Source organism: Castor canadensis, chromosome 9, assembly GCF_047511655.1.
Source record: "Castor canadensis chromosome 9, mCasCan1.hap1v2, whole genome shotgun sequence".
Taxonomy (NCBI): Eukaryota; Metazoa; Chordata; class Mammalia; order Rodentia; family Castoridae; genus Castor; species Castor canadensis.
Window position 1 is genome coordinate 84,317,623 of NC_133394.1, and position 14,976 is coordinate 84,332,598.

The window sequence follows — 14,976 nt, forward strand, 5'->3', positions numbered from 1 at the left end:
TTGTACTGACTTCCACCAACCACAGTTCCTTCCTCAGGGGAAGTTCATTTATTCCCCTAGACAGCTTCTAAGGTGCTGTAGAGTCTGGCCCTTCCAAAGACTGCATTCTCAAATACTTTCTCACACAACATGATGTTCTCACTCATCTCCAATAGTCTATGCTTCTCCACTCCTTTGCACTTTTTACAACTCTCCTCTTTAGATTTCTCTGCAGGTTTATTCTCTTTTTCTCAGATCTCAGCTCAAATGCTGCCTCCTCAGGTGCTCCTTGACCACCCCACCTTCAACAGCCATTCTAACCCTGAATGGCACAAATGCCACCTTAACTTAGTGAAGCCCTATGAGGGAGGCTGAGATAATATGATTTTATGAGGATCTAACTTTCAAAATGAATCAAGAACAGGGTCAGCAAACTAGGTCCCACAGACCAAATTCAACAACCAACCTGCTTTGTAAATAAGTTATATGAAGACCCAGCCATACTAACTTATCGACACATTGTCTGTAGGGGATGGTAACTCACACTATAGCATCAGAGTTCAGTGCTGACTAGCTTTGATAGAACAGAGTCTGCAAAGCCTAATATAAGTTATTACTTTCCTTTCTCAGAAAGAGTTAGATGACCCCTAATTGCAATGGATGGACAGTGATGTAGCTAAAGGTTCTCCATCTCCCTTCAAGTGAGACTGGAAAAATGCTAAACTGCAGACAGTCTGTGGCTGGATTTTGGGATAAGCACTTGAAAGAACAGGATTCTGTGTTTATACCAACACTGAGGGAACATGCCATTTCTTTTAACAAGCTGACACAACACTTTATAAGGTATAAACAGGGCATGGCCAAAACCTAAGAAAAAAATATATACTCAAACCAGCTAGGCAGCACTTCCGTAAGGCTAAAACAAATTTTAAGTGTAAGTTTTTGTGTAAGGATTTAACATAGACCAACAGTGGCAGATTCCAGTAGTTATATTCTCTAATAATGTTCACTAATAATGCAACAAAGAATCTAAATACACACCTTGATTTTGAAAGCCCTTTTGAATCCACTGGCAAAGAAGCCTCCAAATGGGCCAATTAAAGATGCAAATGTTGAAAGAGCAATACTGTGGATCTGGAAAGGATACATGCTGACTGTTTCCTACAGAGGAACAACAAGGGGTTAAGAGGATATTGAGACTAACTGCATTAAAACTGTGCGTGAGCATGCCACCTAATCTAGGAACCATGATATAAATAGCAAGTCAAAGCCTGGGAGAAAAATACATTGCAAACTCTTTATCCTGTCTTGTGCTTGGTCAGCACTCTCCAGGTCCTGTGCAAACACACTGCCAGGCACCTCCACAGTGAACTTGACAGCTGGTAGAATACTTTCTAGTTGACCTAAGATCTTCTCCAATAGATGAGCTGTAGAAGATACAGCTGAGTTAATTCTTTCATGCATTTGTTTTCATACATTTTTATCAGTAGCACTTTGTTTCTGCAATTACATAATTTAAATTTCTTACTTTGCATCATTTTGTTTAATATTATATGATGAAATAAGGGAAAAGTTGACTTTTTCCTCTTAAAATTAAGTTGAATGCTGTGGAAACACACAAAAATAAGTCATTTAAAAAATTATGAAGGGCCAGTGTGGCAGCATATGTCTGTAATACCAGCACTGGGAATTTGAGGCTAGATTAGACTCTACAGCAAGACCCTGTCTCAAAAAAAAAAAAAAATCAAATAGCTCTGTAGTCAAATTATCTTGTTAATTAACAGCACTTGCTCCCCTGTAAACAACCACAAATTATGTGACTCCACACAAGAAAAATGTTTGGCCCACCAAGTTTTGGACCTGCTTTCAATGCAACACCCCTGCCCTGAATCAAAGATTAATACCATTAAAGTTTTATAGCAGATAACCGAGGGACATGGATGGTGAAACAATTATTAGAATTCATGTATTGAGCACTCAAGGAAAGAAATAATTTGTTGGCTATCCTGCTTGTAAAAAAGTATGGATTTCATAATAACAGAAAATTTCCCAAATCTCAAGAAAGTTTTGCCCATTCAGGTACAGGAACCCTCCAGGACACCGAACAGACATGACCAAAATAGAACCTCCCTACAGCATACTGTCATTAAAACAACAAGCACAAAGAATAGAGAAAGACAGAATTACAGACTTTAGGAAAAGTTAAGTAAGTCTAATAATTCACTAATATACCAGGGAATCTAGAAGAACTGGATAAATTTCTTAAAAACAAAAAAATATTAAAGTTGAAAGTCAAAATATCTGATTAGAGCAATAAGTATGAAACGGAAAGTATAGCATATAACATGAAAAAAAAAGAATAGAGAAAGAATACTGAAGGCTATAAGAGAGAAAAAACAAATAACATATAAAGGTAAACCCATCAAAATCACAGCAGATTTCTCAATGGAAACCTTAAAAGCAAGAAGGGCATAGAGTAAGGTATTTTGGGCAATGAATGAAAATAACTTCAACCCTAGGATACTCTACCCAGCAAAACTATCATTCAAAATAGATGGAACAATAAAAATCTTCCACAATAAGCAAAAACTAAAACAATATATGACCACTGAGCCACCACTACAAAAGATTCTAGGAATAGAAGGAATGTATGTTAACATTGTAAAGGCAAAGGCTATATATGACAAATCTATGGCCAACATCATACTTAATGGGAAAAAACTGAAACCATTTCCCCTAAAATCAGGAACGAGACCAGGGTGTCCACTATCCCCACTCCTATTCAACATAGTCCTGGAATTCCTAGCCAGAGCAATAAGGCAAGAAGAAGAAATAAGAGGAATACAAATAGGTAAAGAAACTGTCAATGTACCCTATTTGCAGATGACGTGATTCTTTACCAAAAAACTCTACCCAAAAACTCCTAGACCCCATGAACATCTTCAGCAATGTAGCAGGATACAAAATCAACTTACAAAAATCATTAGCTTTTCTATACACAAACAATGAACAAATTGAGAAAGAATATATGAAAACAATTCCATTTATAATAGCTTCAAAAAAAAATCAAATACCTAGAAGTAAACTTAACAAAGGATGTGAATGATCTCTACAAATCTCTGAAGAAAGAGACTGAGGAAGACTACAGAAGGTGGAAAGATCTTCTGTGCTCATGAATTGGTAGAATCAACATAGTAAAAATGGCTATACTACCAAAAGCAATCTACATGTTCAATGCAATTCCCATCAAAATCCCAGGACATTCATCACAGAGATTGAAAAATCTACCCTAAAATTCATTTGGAAACACAACAGACCATGAACAGCCAAGGCAATACTCAGCAAAAAGAGCAATGCTGGAGGTATCACAATACCTGACTTCAAACTATATTACAAAGCAATAGCAATAAAAACAGAATGGTACTAGCACAAAAACAGATATGAAGACCAGTGGAACAGAACAGAGGACCCGGATATGAATCCACACAGCTATGCCTACCTTGGTGCCAAAACATACAATGGAAAACAGACAGCCTATTTGACAAATGTTGCTGGGAAAAGTGGTTATCTGCCTGCAGAAAACCAAAACTAGATCCATGCCTATCACCCTGCACTATTGTCAACTCAAAATGGATCAAGAACCTTAATATCAGACTCAAAACTCTGACGTTAATACAGGAAAGAGCAGAGAATATTCTGGAAGCAATAGGTATAGGCAAGGACTTCCTCAGTAGAACTCCAGCAGCCCAGCAACTAGGACAAAGGATGGACAAATGGGACTATATGAAATTAAAATGCTTCTGCACAAAACAAGAAATGGTCTCTAAACTGAAAAGACCACCCACAGAGTGGCAGAAAATATTCGCTGGCTATACATCAGACAAAGGACTGATAACCAGAATATACAGGGAGCTCAAAAAACTAAACTCCCCCAAGATCAATGAACTAATAAAGAAGTGAGCAACTGAACTGAACAGAACTTTTTCAAAGGAAGAAGTCCAAATGGCCAAAAAACTCATGAAAAAATGCTCACCATTCCTGGCCATAAAGGAAATGCAAATCAAAACCACACTAAGATTCCACCTCACTCCTGTTAGAATAGCCACCACCAACAAATGTTGGCAAGGATACAGGGAAACCCTCCTACACTGCTGGTGGGAATGTAAGCTAGCAAAACCACTTTGGAAAACAATATGGAGGCTTCTTAAAAATCTAAACATAGATCTGCCATATGATCCAGTAATACTACTCCTAGGGATGTACCTGTAGGAATGTGACTCAGGATACTCCAAAGGCACCAGAACACCCATGTTTATTATAGCACTATTCACAATATCCAAGTTATGGAAACAGCCAAGATGCCCCACTACTGACAAATGGATTAAGAAAATGTGGTATTTATACACAATTGAATTTTACTCTGCCATAAGAAGAATGAAATTTTGTCATTCACAAGTAAATGGATGGAACTGGAGAACATCATCTTAAGTGAAGTTAGCCAGGCTCAGAAGGCCAAAAATAGCATGCTCTCCCCCATATGCGGATTATAGACCTAAAACAAATGCAGTAATATTATTGGACATGGGTTACACACTAAGGGGGAACACATACAGGAGGAATACAGAAAAAGAAGCAAAACCTAAAATTTGAAAGATGTGCCCACTGTAGAGGAGGAATAAAGTAATCTTAAACTGGCAGAGGCCATTATGGGAAGGTGAGCAGGAAGTAGTAAAGAGGTCAGGTAGAGATGAATCAGTTCGGGTTGTAATACACATGTGCATGAAGCAATGCTAGGAATCTCTCTGTATAGTTATCCTTATCTCAAACTAGCAAAAATGCTAAGTTTTTCTTATTATCTCGTATGTTTTCTCTTCAACAAAATTGGAGAAGAGGGCAAAACAGGTTCCGCCTGGAAGCGAGGGGGAAGGGGGGGATGAGGGAGGGCGAGGTGGGGGAAGAGATGGACCACAATGTATGCACATATGAATAAATGAATAAACAAAAACAAAATGTTTCGGATATAGACCTGTGCACACAGAGACACACACAGTTATTTTATTCCTCACTGAACACATACCAGTCCTGATGACATTGGTCAGGAGGGTTCTCCTGATGAGCATGTCAACAACCTTCAGTATGAGATCTCAAAGATTCTTCAAATGGCAGCAATGTGTTTTTGGAAAGGAACACTTCTAGAAGATTTCTGTTCTTAAAAAAAGTCCTTGAAAAATCAAGGACTCTTTCAAGTGGCAAATCTTAATTAAGTTTTAAATTGAGTCAATTTAGAAGTTTTGAAGAGTCAGTAACATGTAAAACTCATTCTAATCTATTTGATTTGTAAAAATCTATGGGGATATTTAAAAAATATTTTAAAAACAAATATAAAATAAACTACCACCAGTATTCAAATCATTAGGCAAATAAATTCCTTATACACAAGTGATTTACAATATTAATACTAATTTTATGTTTAAAAAAGAGAAATCACAAACTTCTAAATCATAAAGAAAAATTCTGCAGAAATTGGTTTTTTGTTAAAATTGGAATCTCATTTTTAAAGGAAGCTTCTTAATCTTTGGATTAAGGATCCCTAATTTGGCACGTTACTCTTACCCATTTCAGTATTTTCTTTAGGAAGGGAGGAAGTGAGTAACTCTGCAGCTGGAAGAGGTCAGAGGGCTCACATTCTGTAACAAAAGAGTTGACGTCGCTGCGGTATTCCACTGGGCAGACAAAGTACTGGTATTTGGACAACACATAAGCAGCCTGAAGAACAAAGCAAGAGTTCATGAAACACTGCCTAAATATAAACATGTGTCATAAAGTCCAGAGGTAGAATGTCAGGTTTTCTTTCTAATAACATTTGCTATATGATCATAATAGTTCCAGTAAAAAAAAAGTTGAAAGCACTTTAGAAAAAGAGATTTTGAATACAATGATATCTCTGCATGATTACAAAGTGGGGACAGGGGAAGGAGGCTGATTTGAACACCTAAAAGCATTAAATTGCAAGGTATTACTTTTTTAAAGTATGAATAACTAATCACAGCAGAAGCTAAGAAGGTATGAAGAGTAAAGGACTGATTCATGAAGATATAGGAGAGTAAAGAACTTGTTTATTGCATATAAACTTAAATATTAATTCCATCAGTTAATAATTAAATGATTCAAAATTACTAAGAAAACAGTACAAAATAACACAAGGAAAACACATCATTGTTCTTCACCAACCCAGGAAACTTTGACTCAGTTGTTCTTTCCATGGCCCCATCATTGCAACTTTTAAAACTAGCTGTCCTCAGCCATGGAAGTAAAAGACACATAAAATAAACCATCTATCCTAAATTTAAATTGCTAGACAAAAAAGCTTACTTACTTTTTCATTTCTCTTGTAGCCATGCACCACTTTATTTTACTCAAAAATGTTTAACAGAAATTCAAATATTACACTAGGAGTGGAAGTAAACTGATTTTCCTTCCAATAAAAGTTTTTTCATAACCATTTGTTTAAAAGATATGTAATTTTCCTCCTCATTACTTTTGCACATTACATTTTTATGGAATAGTTCTTTATTTTCTTTTCCTTATAGTATTTCTAAATTACTTTTTAATAATACTAAATTTTATAGTATTATTCAACTTAATGTTTTTCTTACTCTTGCTTTTTAATTAGTGAACATCGGATGGGATTGGATCCTTACTCAACCTTCCATTTATCAGTTATTGTTATTGTCTCATCAATAGTCTTCCTCAAAATTTAATTTTATAAAATTCTATTGTCATTTTCATTGAGAATAAACTAAGCTTATAGATTAAATAGAGGTGGTTTATAAATTAAATTATGGTGGTTTCCCCATCCAGAATAACAGCACATTTCCATTTATTTATATATTTACTCTATCTCAAAGCTTCTGTTACTATTAACTACAATATATTTGGACACAGTATTTCATACTAACCGCAACTGTTAAGAACTAGACTTAAAATTTTTAATGTTCTAACAGTAATTTTTCTATATTTATCTTTTATCTAGTCATTTTACAGTACCCTCATTGATTCTCACTAGACACCTTTTCATAAAAACTTAAATTCCATAATTATAAACTAATTTTTAAATATGAACAATACCCATTATTTGAGGCTAAAAGTTAACATTAATTATTCATAATTAACAAACTTTTCTTGCAAATTGGGCACATAGCAAGAGCGACTCATTGAACCAAGTTGCCACCCTGTGTTAAGAAAGCAGAGCTCTTTAACATCATTTGCACTTCTGAGGTAACTCAAAGACATCACTTGCCCCAGCATCTGTGTACTTCACAAGGCAAAACAGCTATTAGAAACTACCAAAACATAGCAGCATGGGACTGGATCTCAAGTCTGGCTGTACATTAGGATCATCTGAGGGTGTTAGTCATCCTGGGATAAGGTTGGGACATAGGTTTTGTGGAAGCTCCCACATGATTCTGACATGCAGCCAGGATGAGAGCTACCAGAATACAGAACAGGTTCTGTTTAGTAGGCTTCAACAAAAACATGAGAATTGGGTGGTTTAATTTTTTTAGGCTTAAAAGAGTCTAATAAACTCAGTATAGTTTTTCAAAATATATATAAAATTAAAATCTAATTAAACTCACAACGAATCCAAACACGACTGTAGAAAAGAAACCGCCAATGAATCCTTCCCAAGTCTTTTTAGGCGATAACTAAAAAAGGCCAAATAAAATGAAAAGGCGTTATTACACTTACAAAACAAACAAGACATATACAGTTGGTTCAGGTGTTCTCTCAGGTGTGCATCTCTCCTTACTTTTTTCTTATTGGAATGGTTTAAACTCTTCTTCATTCACCCTATGAGCCTGTTTTAACTGTGTAATTGTCTTGACTAGCATCTAACACATAGTAGACCCTCAAACATTTGTGACATGCTCTGAACATCTATTTGTTTCTGTTAAATAAACCCAAACTATTTTTTCTCTCAAAGGGCTAATTAATTCTATATTGGAAAACTGTCCCATGACTTTCATGCTTCTCTTGGAATATGGATGACACATATTCATTCCAAATATACATGGTATTGATCACCTACTGATCAAAAACAGAATAAATACAGCAAAACATGGACATTGTAGCACATCACATTTTCTCTTCTCTTTTTCTTGATGGGGGAGGGGGAAACACAGGGTCTCACTATGTAGCCTAGACTTGTCTAGAACTTGTGATCTTCCTGTCTCAGCATCTTGAGTGCTGGGATTACTGGCATGTGCTACCATGCCTGACTCAGATTTTTATGTATTACTAATACACAATACATTCAAAAGCTCTCTTTCTGAAATTAAATGTTCTACAGCCCCAAATTCTGTATTTGCCCATCAAGTATTTACATATTCCCCCTTCTTTTACAATTTATGTCTGTCTCCACAAAGAAAGGAACATGTGGTGCATCTAAGAATAGATACTATTGGCTTCACAATCAGGCTATTGTTTCACAGTCAATGTGACATTCAGGGAGAGAAAGCTGGAGGAAAGTCTGGAACTTGGTGATGCGGGGGCAGGAGGAAAGATTCAGGAGTGAATGGCTGGTGGTGTTGTCCAAAGCTGCTATATAAGATAAGGACTGAGATATGTATTGGGATTTGCTCAACCTGAGATCACTGATGGTGGTCTTTATAACTATCATATCTTTGAAGCCAAATATCAGAGGGAAATGTCTGAGATTAAAATTGAATTATAGGCTAAACTATTTGAGCTCTTTGTAGACCTCTTGTCTTGATGTTCTAATGTTCATAAAGCCCAAAACCAAAATAGTTGGCAGATATAGTTTCTTAACAAATGTATGAGTTTTACCATAGAGAAGGAACACCTTTCCCAGGATAATCCAGTGCCTGTCTAATTGCCAGGTAGGAATGGACTCAAATTCAAATGTCTGCTGATTAAAGAGAGTTTATCAAATCAAGTTGGTTCACATTATATCCTAAATTAATTGCTCAATCCTCTGGGAATACTGCACTACTAATCCAGCTGGTAAACTCACTAGAAAGCAAAGTTCGATGGACTGGCAGAGTGGCTCAAATGCTAGAGTGCCTGTTTAGCAGGTGTGAAGCCCTGAGTTCAAACCCCAGTACTGCCAAAAAAAAGAGAAAGCAAATTTCAAAATCACTTACTGAGACTATTCTATGGCCCTCACATTCTCTCTGAAGTCTTCCTAAGCCAAAAGCTTAGCAGTGTAGACCCTTGAATACTTGTTCTTGTGCTGCAGCAGCTTCAGACATTCAAACATTTCAAAGCTCTACATCAGCCAGTCTCCCTACAGCTCAGCGATGGTGTGTCTGGACTTGCTCAGAGGGCAGAGTTTGCAGAAGACTTTCTGAAGGGCAGACAGTCCATGCATTCCTCCAGGAATACTAAGCTACCCTCAGATCACTCTGAACAAACAGAAGGGTTTTACCTGAACAGTAGTCTGTCTCACTCCCTCCAAAACTGCCTTTGAATGATAACATCAAAGTAGCCAAGAAAGGTATTTGTGGAAATATTATTGAAGACTTTGTCCAACATGTGAACTGAGTGAATCCTATTTGAAGTCCCAACATGAAAAGCTCTTTTTCTTTAAAGCAATCAGTTCTAGAACAAAAAGGTTTGATTTTTCACAAAGAATTGCCAGTATTTTACCACAGGGCTCTCAAATCATTTTCTTTTTTTTTTTTTTTGAAGTGAATTTGGGTATAAGCCTTACAAATGGACAAAAGTATAGAAGATGGTATGATTTGCTGCTTTAGAAAGTTTGGGAAAGGAGGGGATAGCTGAAGAGACAACTTGAGAGGGGAGCAAAGTCAAGGAAAGGTTTGATGAGATAAGCCTTCACAAGTGATGGAGTCTGGCCAGTACTGAGGAACCAACAGAAGATCTGATGAAGAACCCAGGTGGAATTAGTGGGAAATACAGTTCATTGCCCTGCACTGTAGCTGCTAAGTACAGCTAAGGAAAACTGAGGCTCTGCAGAAATCAAAAAATGTGCAACAGTAGGAAATGTTATCCAGTGGTTAATCTTTAAGGCTACGGGAAAGGCTTGCTTGTAATGTTTTCCATTACCTTAATTAATGGAGTTCTTCCAAAAAAAAATCCAAAAAGGTAAGCAGTAATGTCATTGCAGATAACACTTGATATTGGAACAAGGAACCTTTAAAAAGAGTCAGCAAAAAAAATCTGTATGATTAAGTAGCAAATATTCATATAGGTTATGACTCAGAATGAACCCATGTAATACCCTTTAAATTACAGCTGTGGCCTAGTCCAGAACTTGACGCCTAACAAAACATGAGTAGAAGCAAAAAATATCAACTGCATTTGATCATTTAGCAATTAAGCAGAACAAAACTTTTAAATAAACTAACACAGTAAGAGGATATTGCTATGGAAAACATTAAAATCAATTTTGATAGTTATAAACATTTAAATTTTAGTTTCATGAGGAATAAGTAACAAAAATTAAAATTTCTTTTAAGAAAATCAGAAGGAGATGAAGCATTTGTGTAGACAGATTATAATCTTATAAATGTATAAAGCTCTTAATGCAATTTCTCTTTTATGAACTAATTGTAACTCTATTTTACCCTATAACTGCACTAAACCCTGATAATTGTACAGAACTTACTTCAGTAACTGTCCCCCTTCAATTAAAAGTTTTTATATGCTAGACAATCTTAAATGATTCTAAGTGCTACACACACACATGCACACATACAGATCTTGATTAAAAAAAAACAAACATGAAGTTGTCAAGGGAATAAAATTAATCCTGACAAAACCCAACAACTAGAAAACATCAGGTAATGGGTTAAAAGGAATGTAGGAGAAATACGGCTTTTGTTTGTTTGTTTTTTGGTGGCTCTAGGGTTTGAAGTCAGGGCTTCAAGCTTGCACAGCAAGCCTGAGCCACACTTCCAGTCCATTTTGCTTTGGTTGTTTTGGAGATGGGATCTGGCCTTGAACCTAATCCTCCTGATCTCAGCCTCCCAAGGAGCCAGGATTACAGGCATGATCATCCTTTTTTTATACATAACCTTAAGATTTTTCTCCAACTAATTTTTAACTAGTAAGTTTTTATAATGTTTGAACAACAAAAACACCTTCTGAGTGTGTAAGCCACTGCTATAAAGCTAGGACTTTGGCATACCCTGAAGTCTGGCAGCCTTGCAATAGAAGCAAAGCAGAGCCTGCCCAACTCTAACCTGGAGAAAAGGCTTTCCTGGCACACTGTCCACTGACAAACAAACTTTCACACTCTTGTCAGATCCTTTCTTTCCATACAAACAATAAACTCTCTCTAAAGTCTATCCTTCATAAAAGAAAAAAGTAACATTACAGCATACTAGTATCTGAAAATGTGATGTTTGGGGGCCTTACTGAGGAATTTCTGTATTTTATTTAGACCTTTAAGAAAACTTTACAGGTGTTAATGAAGGATTTTGTCTTTAGTTGCCTAACAATAAGCAAAACTCAGTTACTTTTAACGAAACAGAGGAAAAGCAAATAGTACATTTTAGTAGAAATCTGTAAGCCACTGGCCAATGTTAAAGTTTTAAAAGAACTAGACATAAACATAACACAGCACAATACTGTTCCCTTACCATATCATGCCTTCAAACAGATTTTGGATGACAAGATGTGACTGAGTAACGATTATCAGTAAAGTGACATGAGTCCATGCGAACTGTTAATAGCCCAACAATACAAAAATTAGCAAACACAACAGAATCAGTGCAGCCAAGGAAGCAAGAAAAATTTTGAAATGCAAACTAATGCCATGACTTTTGGTTAAAATTTATAGGATAAGATCATACAAAATAAGTGCAGTTAGTAAATTATATTCATTATATTGCCTACTAGAATCTTGAAATAATAAAAACATTAAACAAAGCAATCTTGATTTTATGTACAGATGGAATGCTAATATCAGTGAGATACTACTAAGTTAAAAAAAAAAAAACACATAAAAATAAACCATAATCTTGAATCACTCAATTTAAGTGATAATGAGAGATAGATGGTGTTGATGTGGTATTTAGAGAGAAACTTTATCCTCTGGCTGCATCTTGCAGTTATGAAAAATGCTAGAAACTACTTTCCTTTTAAAGTTTATTATGGTAGTTTTTCCCATAAAGAGTTATTTCTAACGTCCAATAATTCAAGTCAGCAGGATTCAACTGCCCTTAAACTCCATCTTTTCATACTTGAATTTGATCTTCACAGGTCTATTCAGAGACAATATTTAACTTCAGGTTTTCAAAGGCCACTGTTTGATCCATGTATCCTGAGAGATTACTATGCTAGCACAATCACTATGAACAGAATGTGAACCAAAAGAAGCTAATATTTCTATGTACTGCTCTCTTAATTTTGATTGGCATTTATAAAATCACTGTTCGAAATAATTTGGAGTTTGATTTATTCTTAATAAACCCATTTCAACAATCAACATTTTACACTGGTTACTAGTTGCTTCAAAATGCATAAATAATTTTTTCAATAGGCAACATTTATGTAGTTGCCCTTCCACACCTGTTAAGTCTAGCAGCCACAGATTCAACCAATCACGTATTAAAAATATTTGGGGGAAAAACTGCATCTGTCCTGAACATGTGCAGACATATTTTTCTTATCATTATTCCTTAAATAATATAACAACTACTTTTATGGCATTTACATTGCATTGGGTGTTGTAAGTAATCCTGAGATGATTTAAAGTATGCAGGAGAATGTATGTGGGTTACATGAATATCACGCCATTTTATATAAGGGTCTTATAGAAGGGGATTTTGATATTCATGGAACCATGCCCTTGAAGAGAGGATGCTATTTCCACAGGAGAATCTACTATTTCTAATTTGTCTTGATTGTTCACAGATTTTTTTTCACTAAGAATTTACCTTCAGATACCCTGAAATTAGAAATATAGGAAATACTACAATTTCTCAGCAATAATAATAAGCAGAAAAAGAAAGCACAAATAGGAAATACAACCCAAATCTAGAAATAAGCCTTATTAATACATGAATTCAAAGACCTAAATATTATATTTTAATCTTATAATTAGCTATATTTTAAGGAAATAAGAAAAGTTCATCATGTAAAGTAATAAACTTCATAAAATGTGTACTACTTTCATTGAGCAAAATGCTTCATGCCAAAAAGAATTATGCAATTCTATAACTAAACATAATTACCAAGAAAATATAAGCTCTGCTCCTTTTATGCTTATGCTACTAGCATGTCAACAAAGTTAATTTCCACAAAACAACGTGGTAGGTGCTTCTTAGACTTAACTCTCCGGGAGACAAGTCTCTACATATTTAGGGAATTCAAATACTTTAAATTTTTTCATCTTTGAAAATGTTTTGGGAAATGTTTAAGACAATTGGGAAATTTTTAAATACTGAAAAACTTTCAACTTCAACACTTTGCATTTAATAGTCATCCAAAACTGAAATATCTCACTTTCAAGCAAGACATCAAGTAGCATATTGAATGATATCTCCTCATTACAGAAAACAAAAGAGAGGTAGGGCTTCTATTACATATAATGACTACAGAATAATGGTTAATACACACCATATAAAATTGCAGACGATAGTGTTTCTTCACCAAGCTCAGTACAAACATGCAGAAACCTGTTCAAGAACAAAAACATGTGCTTGTTGTGTAATTCTGTATAAAGTGTAAAATTCCTTGCACCCAAAGAAACCAATGTCCTACATCACGTCTAGGCATATTTTAGCAATTTACTCTTAGGCTATCTCTCCTACTCCTACTCCTACTATCTTATTAGTAAGCATTTTAAGTAAGTTTCTGAGGGAAACAGTTTTGTGATTTTCCTAAGTGCCTAATATATTCCATCGCACAAATTCAATAAATATCTCTTACATTAATTAAATGAATTAGTCTCTTGCTAATACATGGGCATGGAAAACAGATCTTGAGTTTCAGTTGAATAAAATTTATATGCTACATCAATTCATCAAAAGTGGACTAGTGGTGTAGCTCAATACTAGAGAGTTTGCCTAAGATTCACAAGGCTGTGAATTTGATCCCTCTTGCAGCAAAAAAACCACACACATATTCACACATACAAAAAGCCCACAAAAGTCAATTCATCAAGATTATATGCACAATGCTTTCAATATCTATACAATATGAAAATTAATAATAACTATTATGGTAGCTAACATCTATTGAACACACTGGGATCCAGCTCTTGTCTTAAAGCATCTTATACATTATTAACTCAATCCTTTCAATATCACTCTGATATAGATACCTATTTTCACCTCCATATTACAGATGAAGAACAATGTTCCAATCATACTGACCCTTGGGAGTCATGTGGTTCCACAAAAACCCATAGCAGCAAGATTCAGGTGCAGAGCAACTTGAAATTTCTCAGAATGATATTGTAGCAATTATAGTAAAACATAATACTTTAAATAATTTCAAGATTTACCAAGAATATTCAACTTTGTATCTCATTAACTTGCCCACTTGATGGTGAATCTAAGAATCATATACTAAAATAATGAGAGGCAATATGAAGTGCTAAAGATATGCTTTTTACAGAGGTAGATAGTGAAAATGCATAAACCTAGTCTACTCAGATAAATAACCATGTATTCTACAACAACTTTGGAGTGAGATCTCTGAGACAGAAACTGAATCAATTCAACTGATCTATTCCATATGAAATAAATACCAGCCTTTGTACATCTGCACTCTACTCACCAAGGCAATCCTACCCACTGGATAGAGTAAGTAAGAGTACTACTACTCTCACCAGAGCAAAAACCAACAACAAAACAGCAGCTTCTTTTAGCTAACCTTGATGACTGATTTTAAATGTCCAAGCATAAAGGAGAAAGGAGGGTGACAAAGAAAGAGAATGCATTCTGATGGCACTTCCTACACCTCAGTTCCTGTACTGAAAAAAACAATATGGAAACATATTCT

The 14,976-nt window shown here is 35.3% G+C and overlaps 1 protein-coding gene across 1 annotated transcript in view; it reads right to left on the reverse strand.

The window, feature by feature from the left end:
- Nucleotides 1-14,976, reverse strand: part of Cds1 (CDP-diacylglycerol synthase 1) — a 72,977-nt gene that overhangs the window by 7,652 nt on the left and 50,349 nt on the right. Inside the window, exons 6-11 of the mRNA XM_074041855.1 lie at nucleotides 13,588-13,646; nucleotides 11,607-11,689; nucleotides 10,069-10,156; nucleotides 7,617-7,685; nucleotides 5,593-5,745; nucleotides 1,021-1,140 (exon numbers count right to left, since the gene is read on the reverse strand). Of these exons, the coding sequence (XP_073897956.1) occupies nucleotides 1,021-1,140; nucleotides 5,593-5,745; nucleotides 7,617-7,685; nucleotides 10,069-10,156; nucleotides 11,607-11,689; nucleotides 13,588-13,646 (572 nt within the window). The remainder of the gene's footprint in view (nucleotides 1-1,020; nucleotides 1,141-5,592; nucleotides 5,746-7,616; nucleotides 7,686-10,068; nucleotides 10,157-11,606; nucleotides 11,690-13,587; nucleotides 13,647-14,976) is intronic.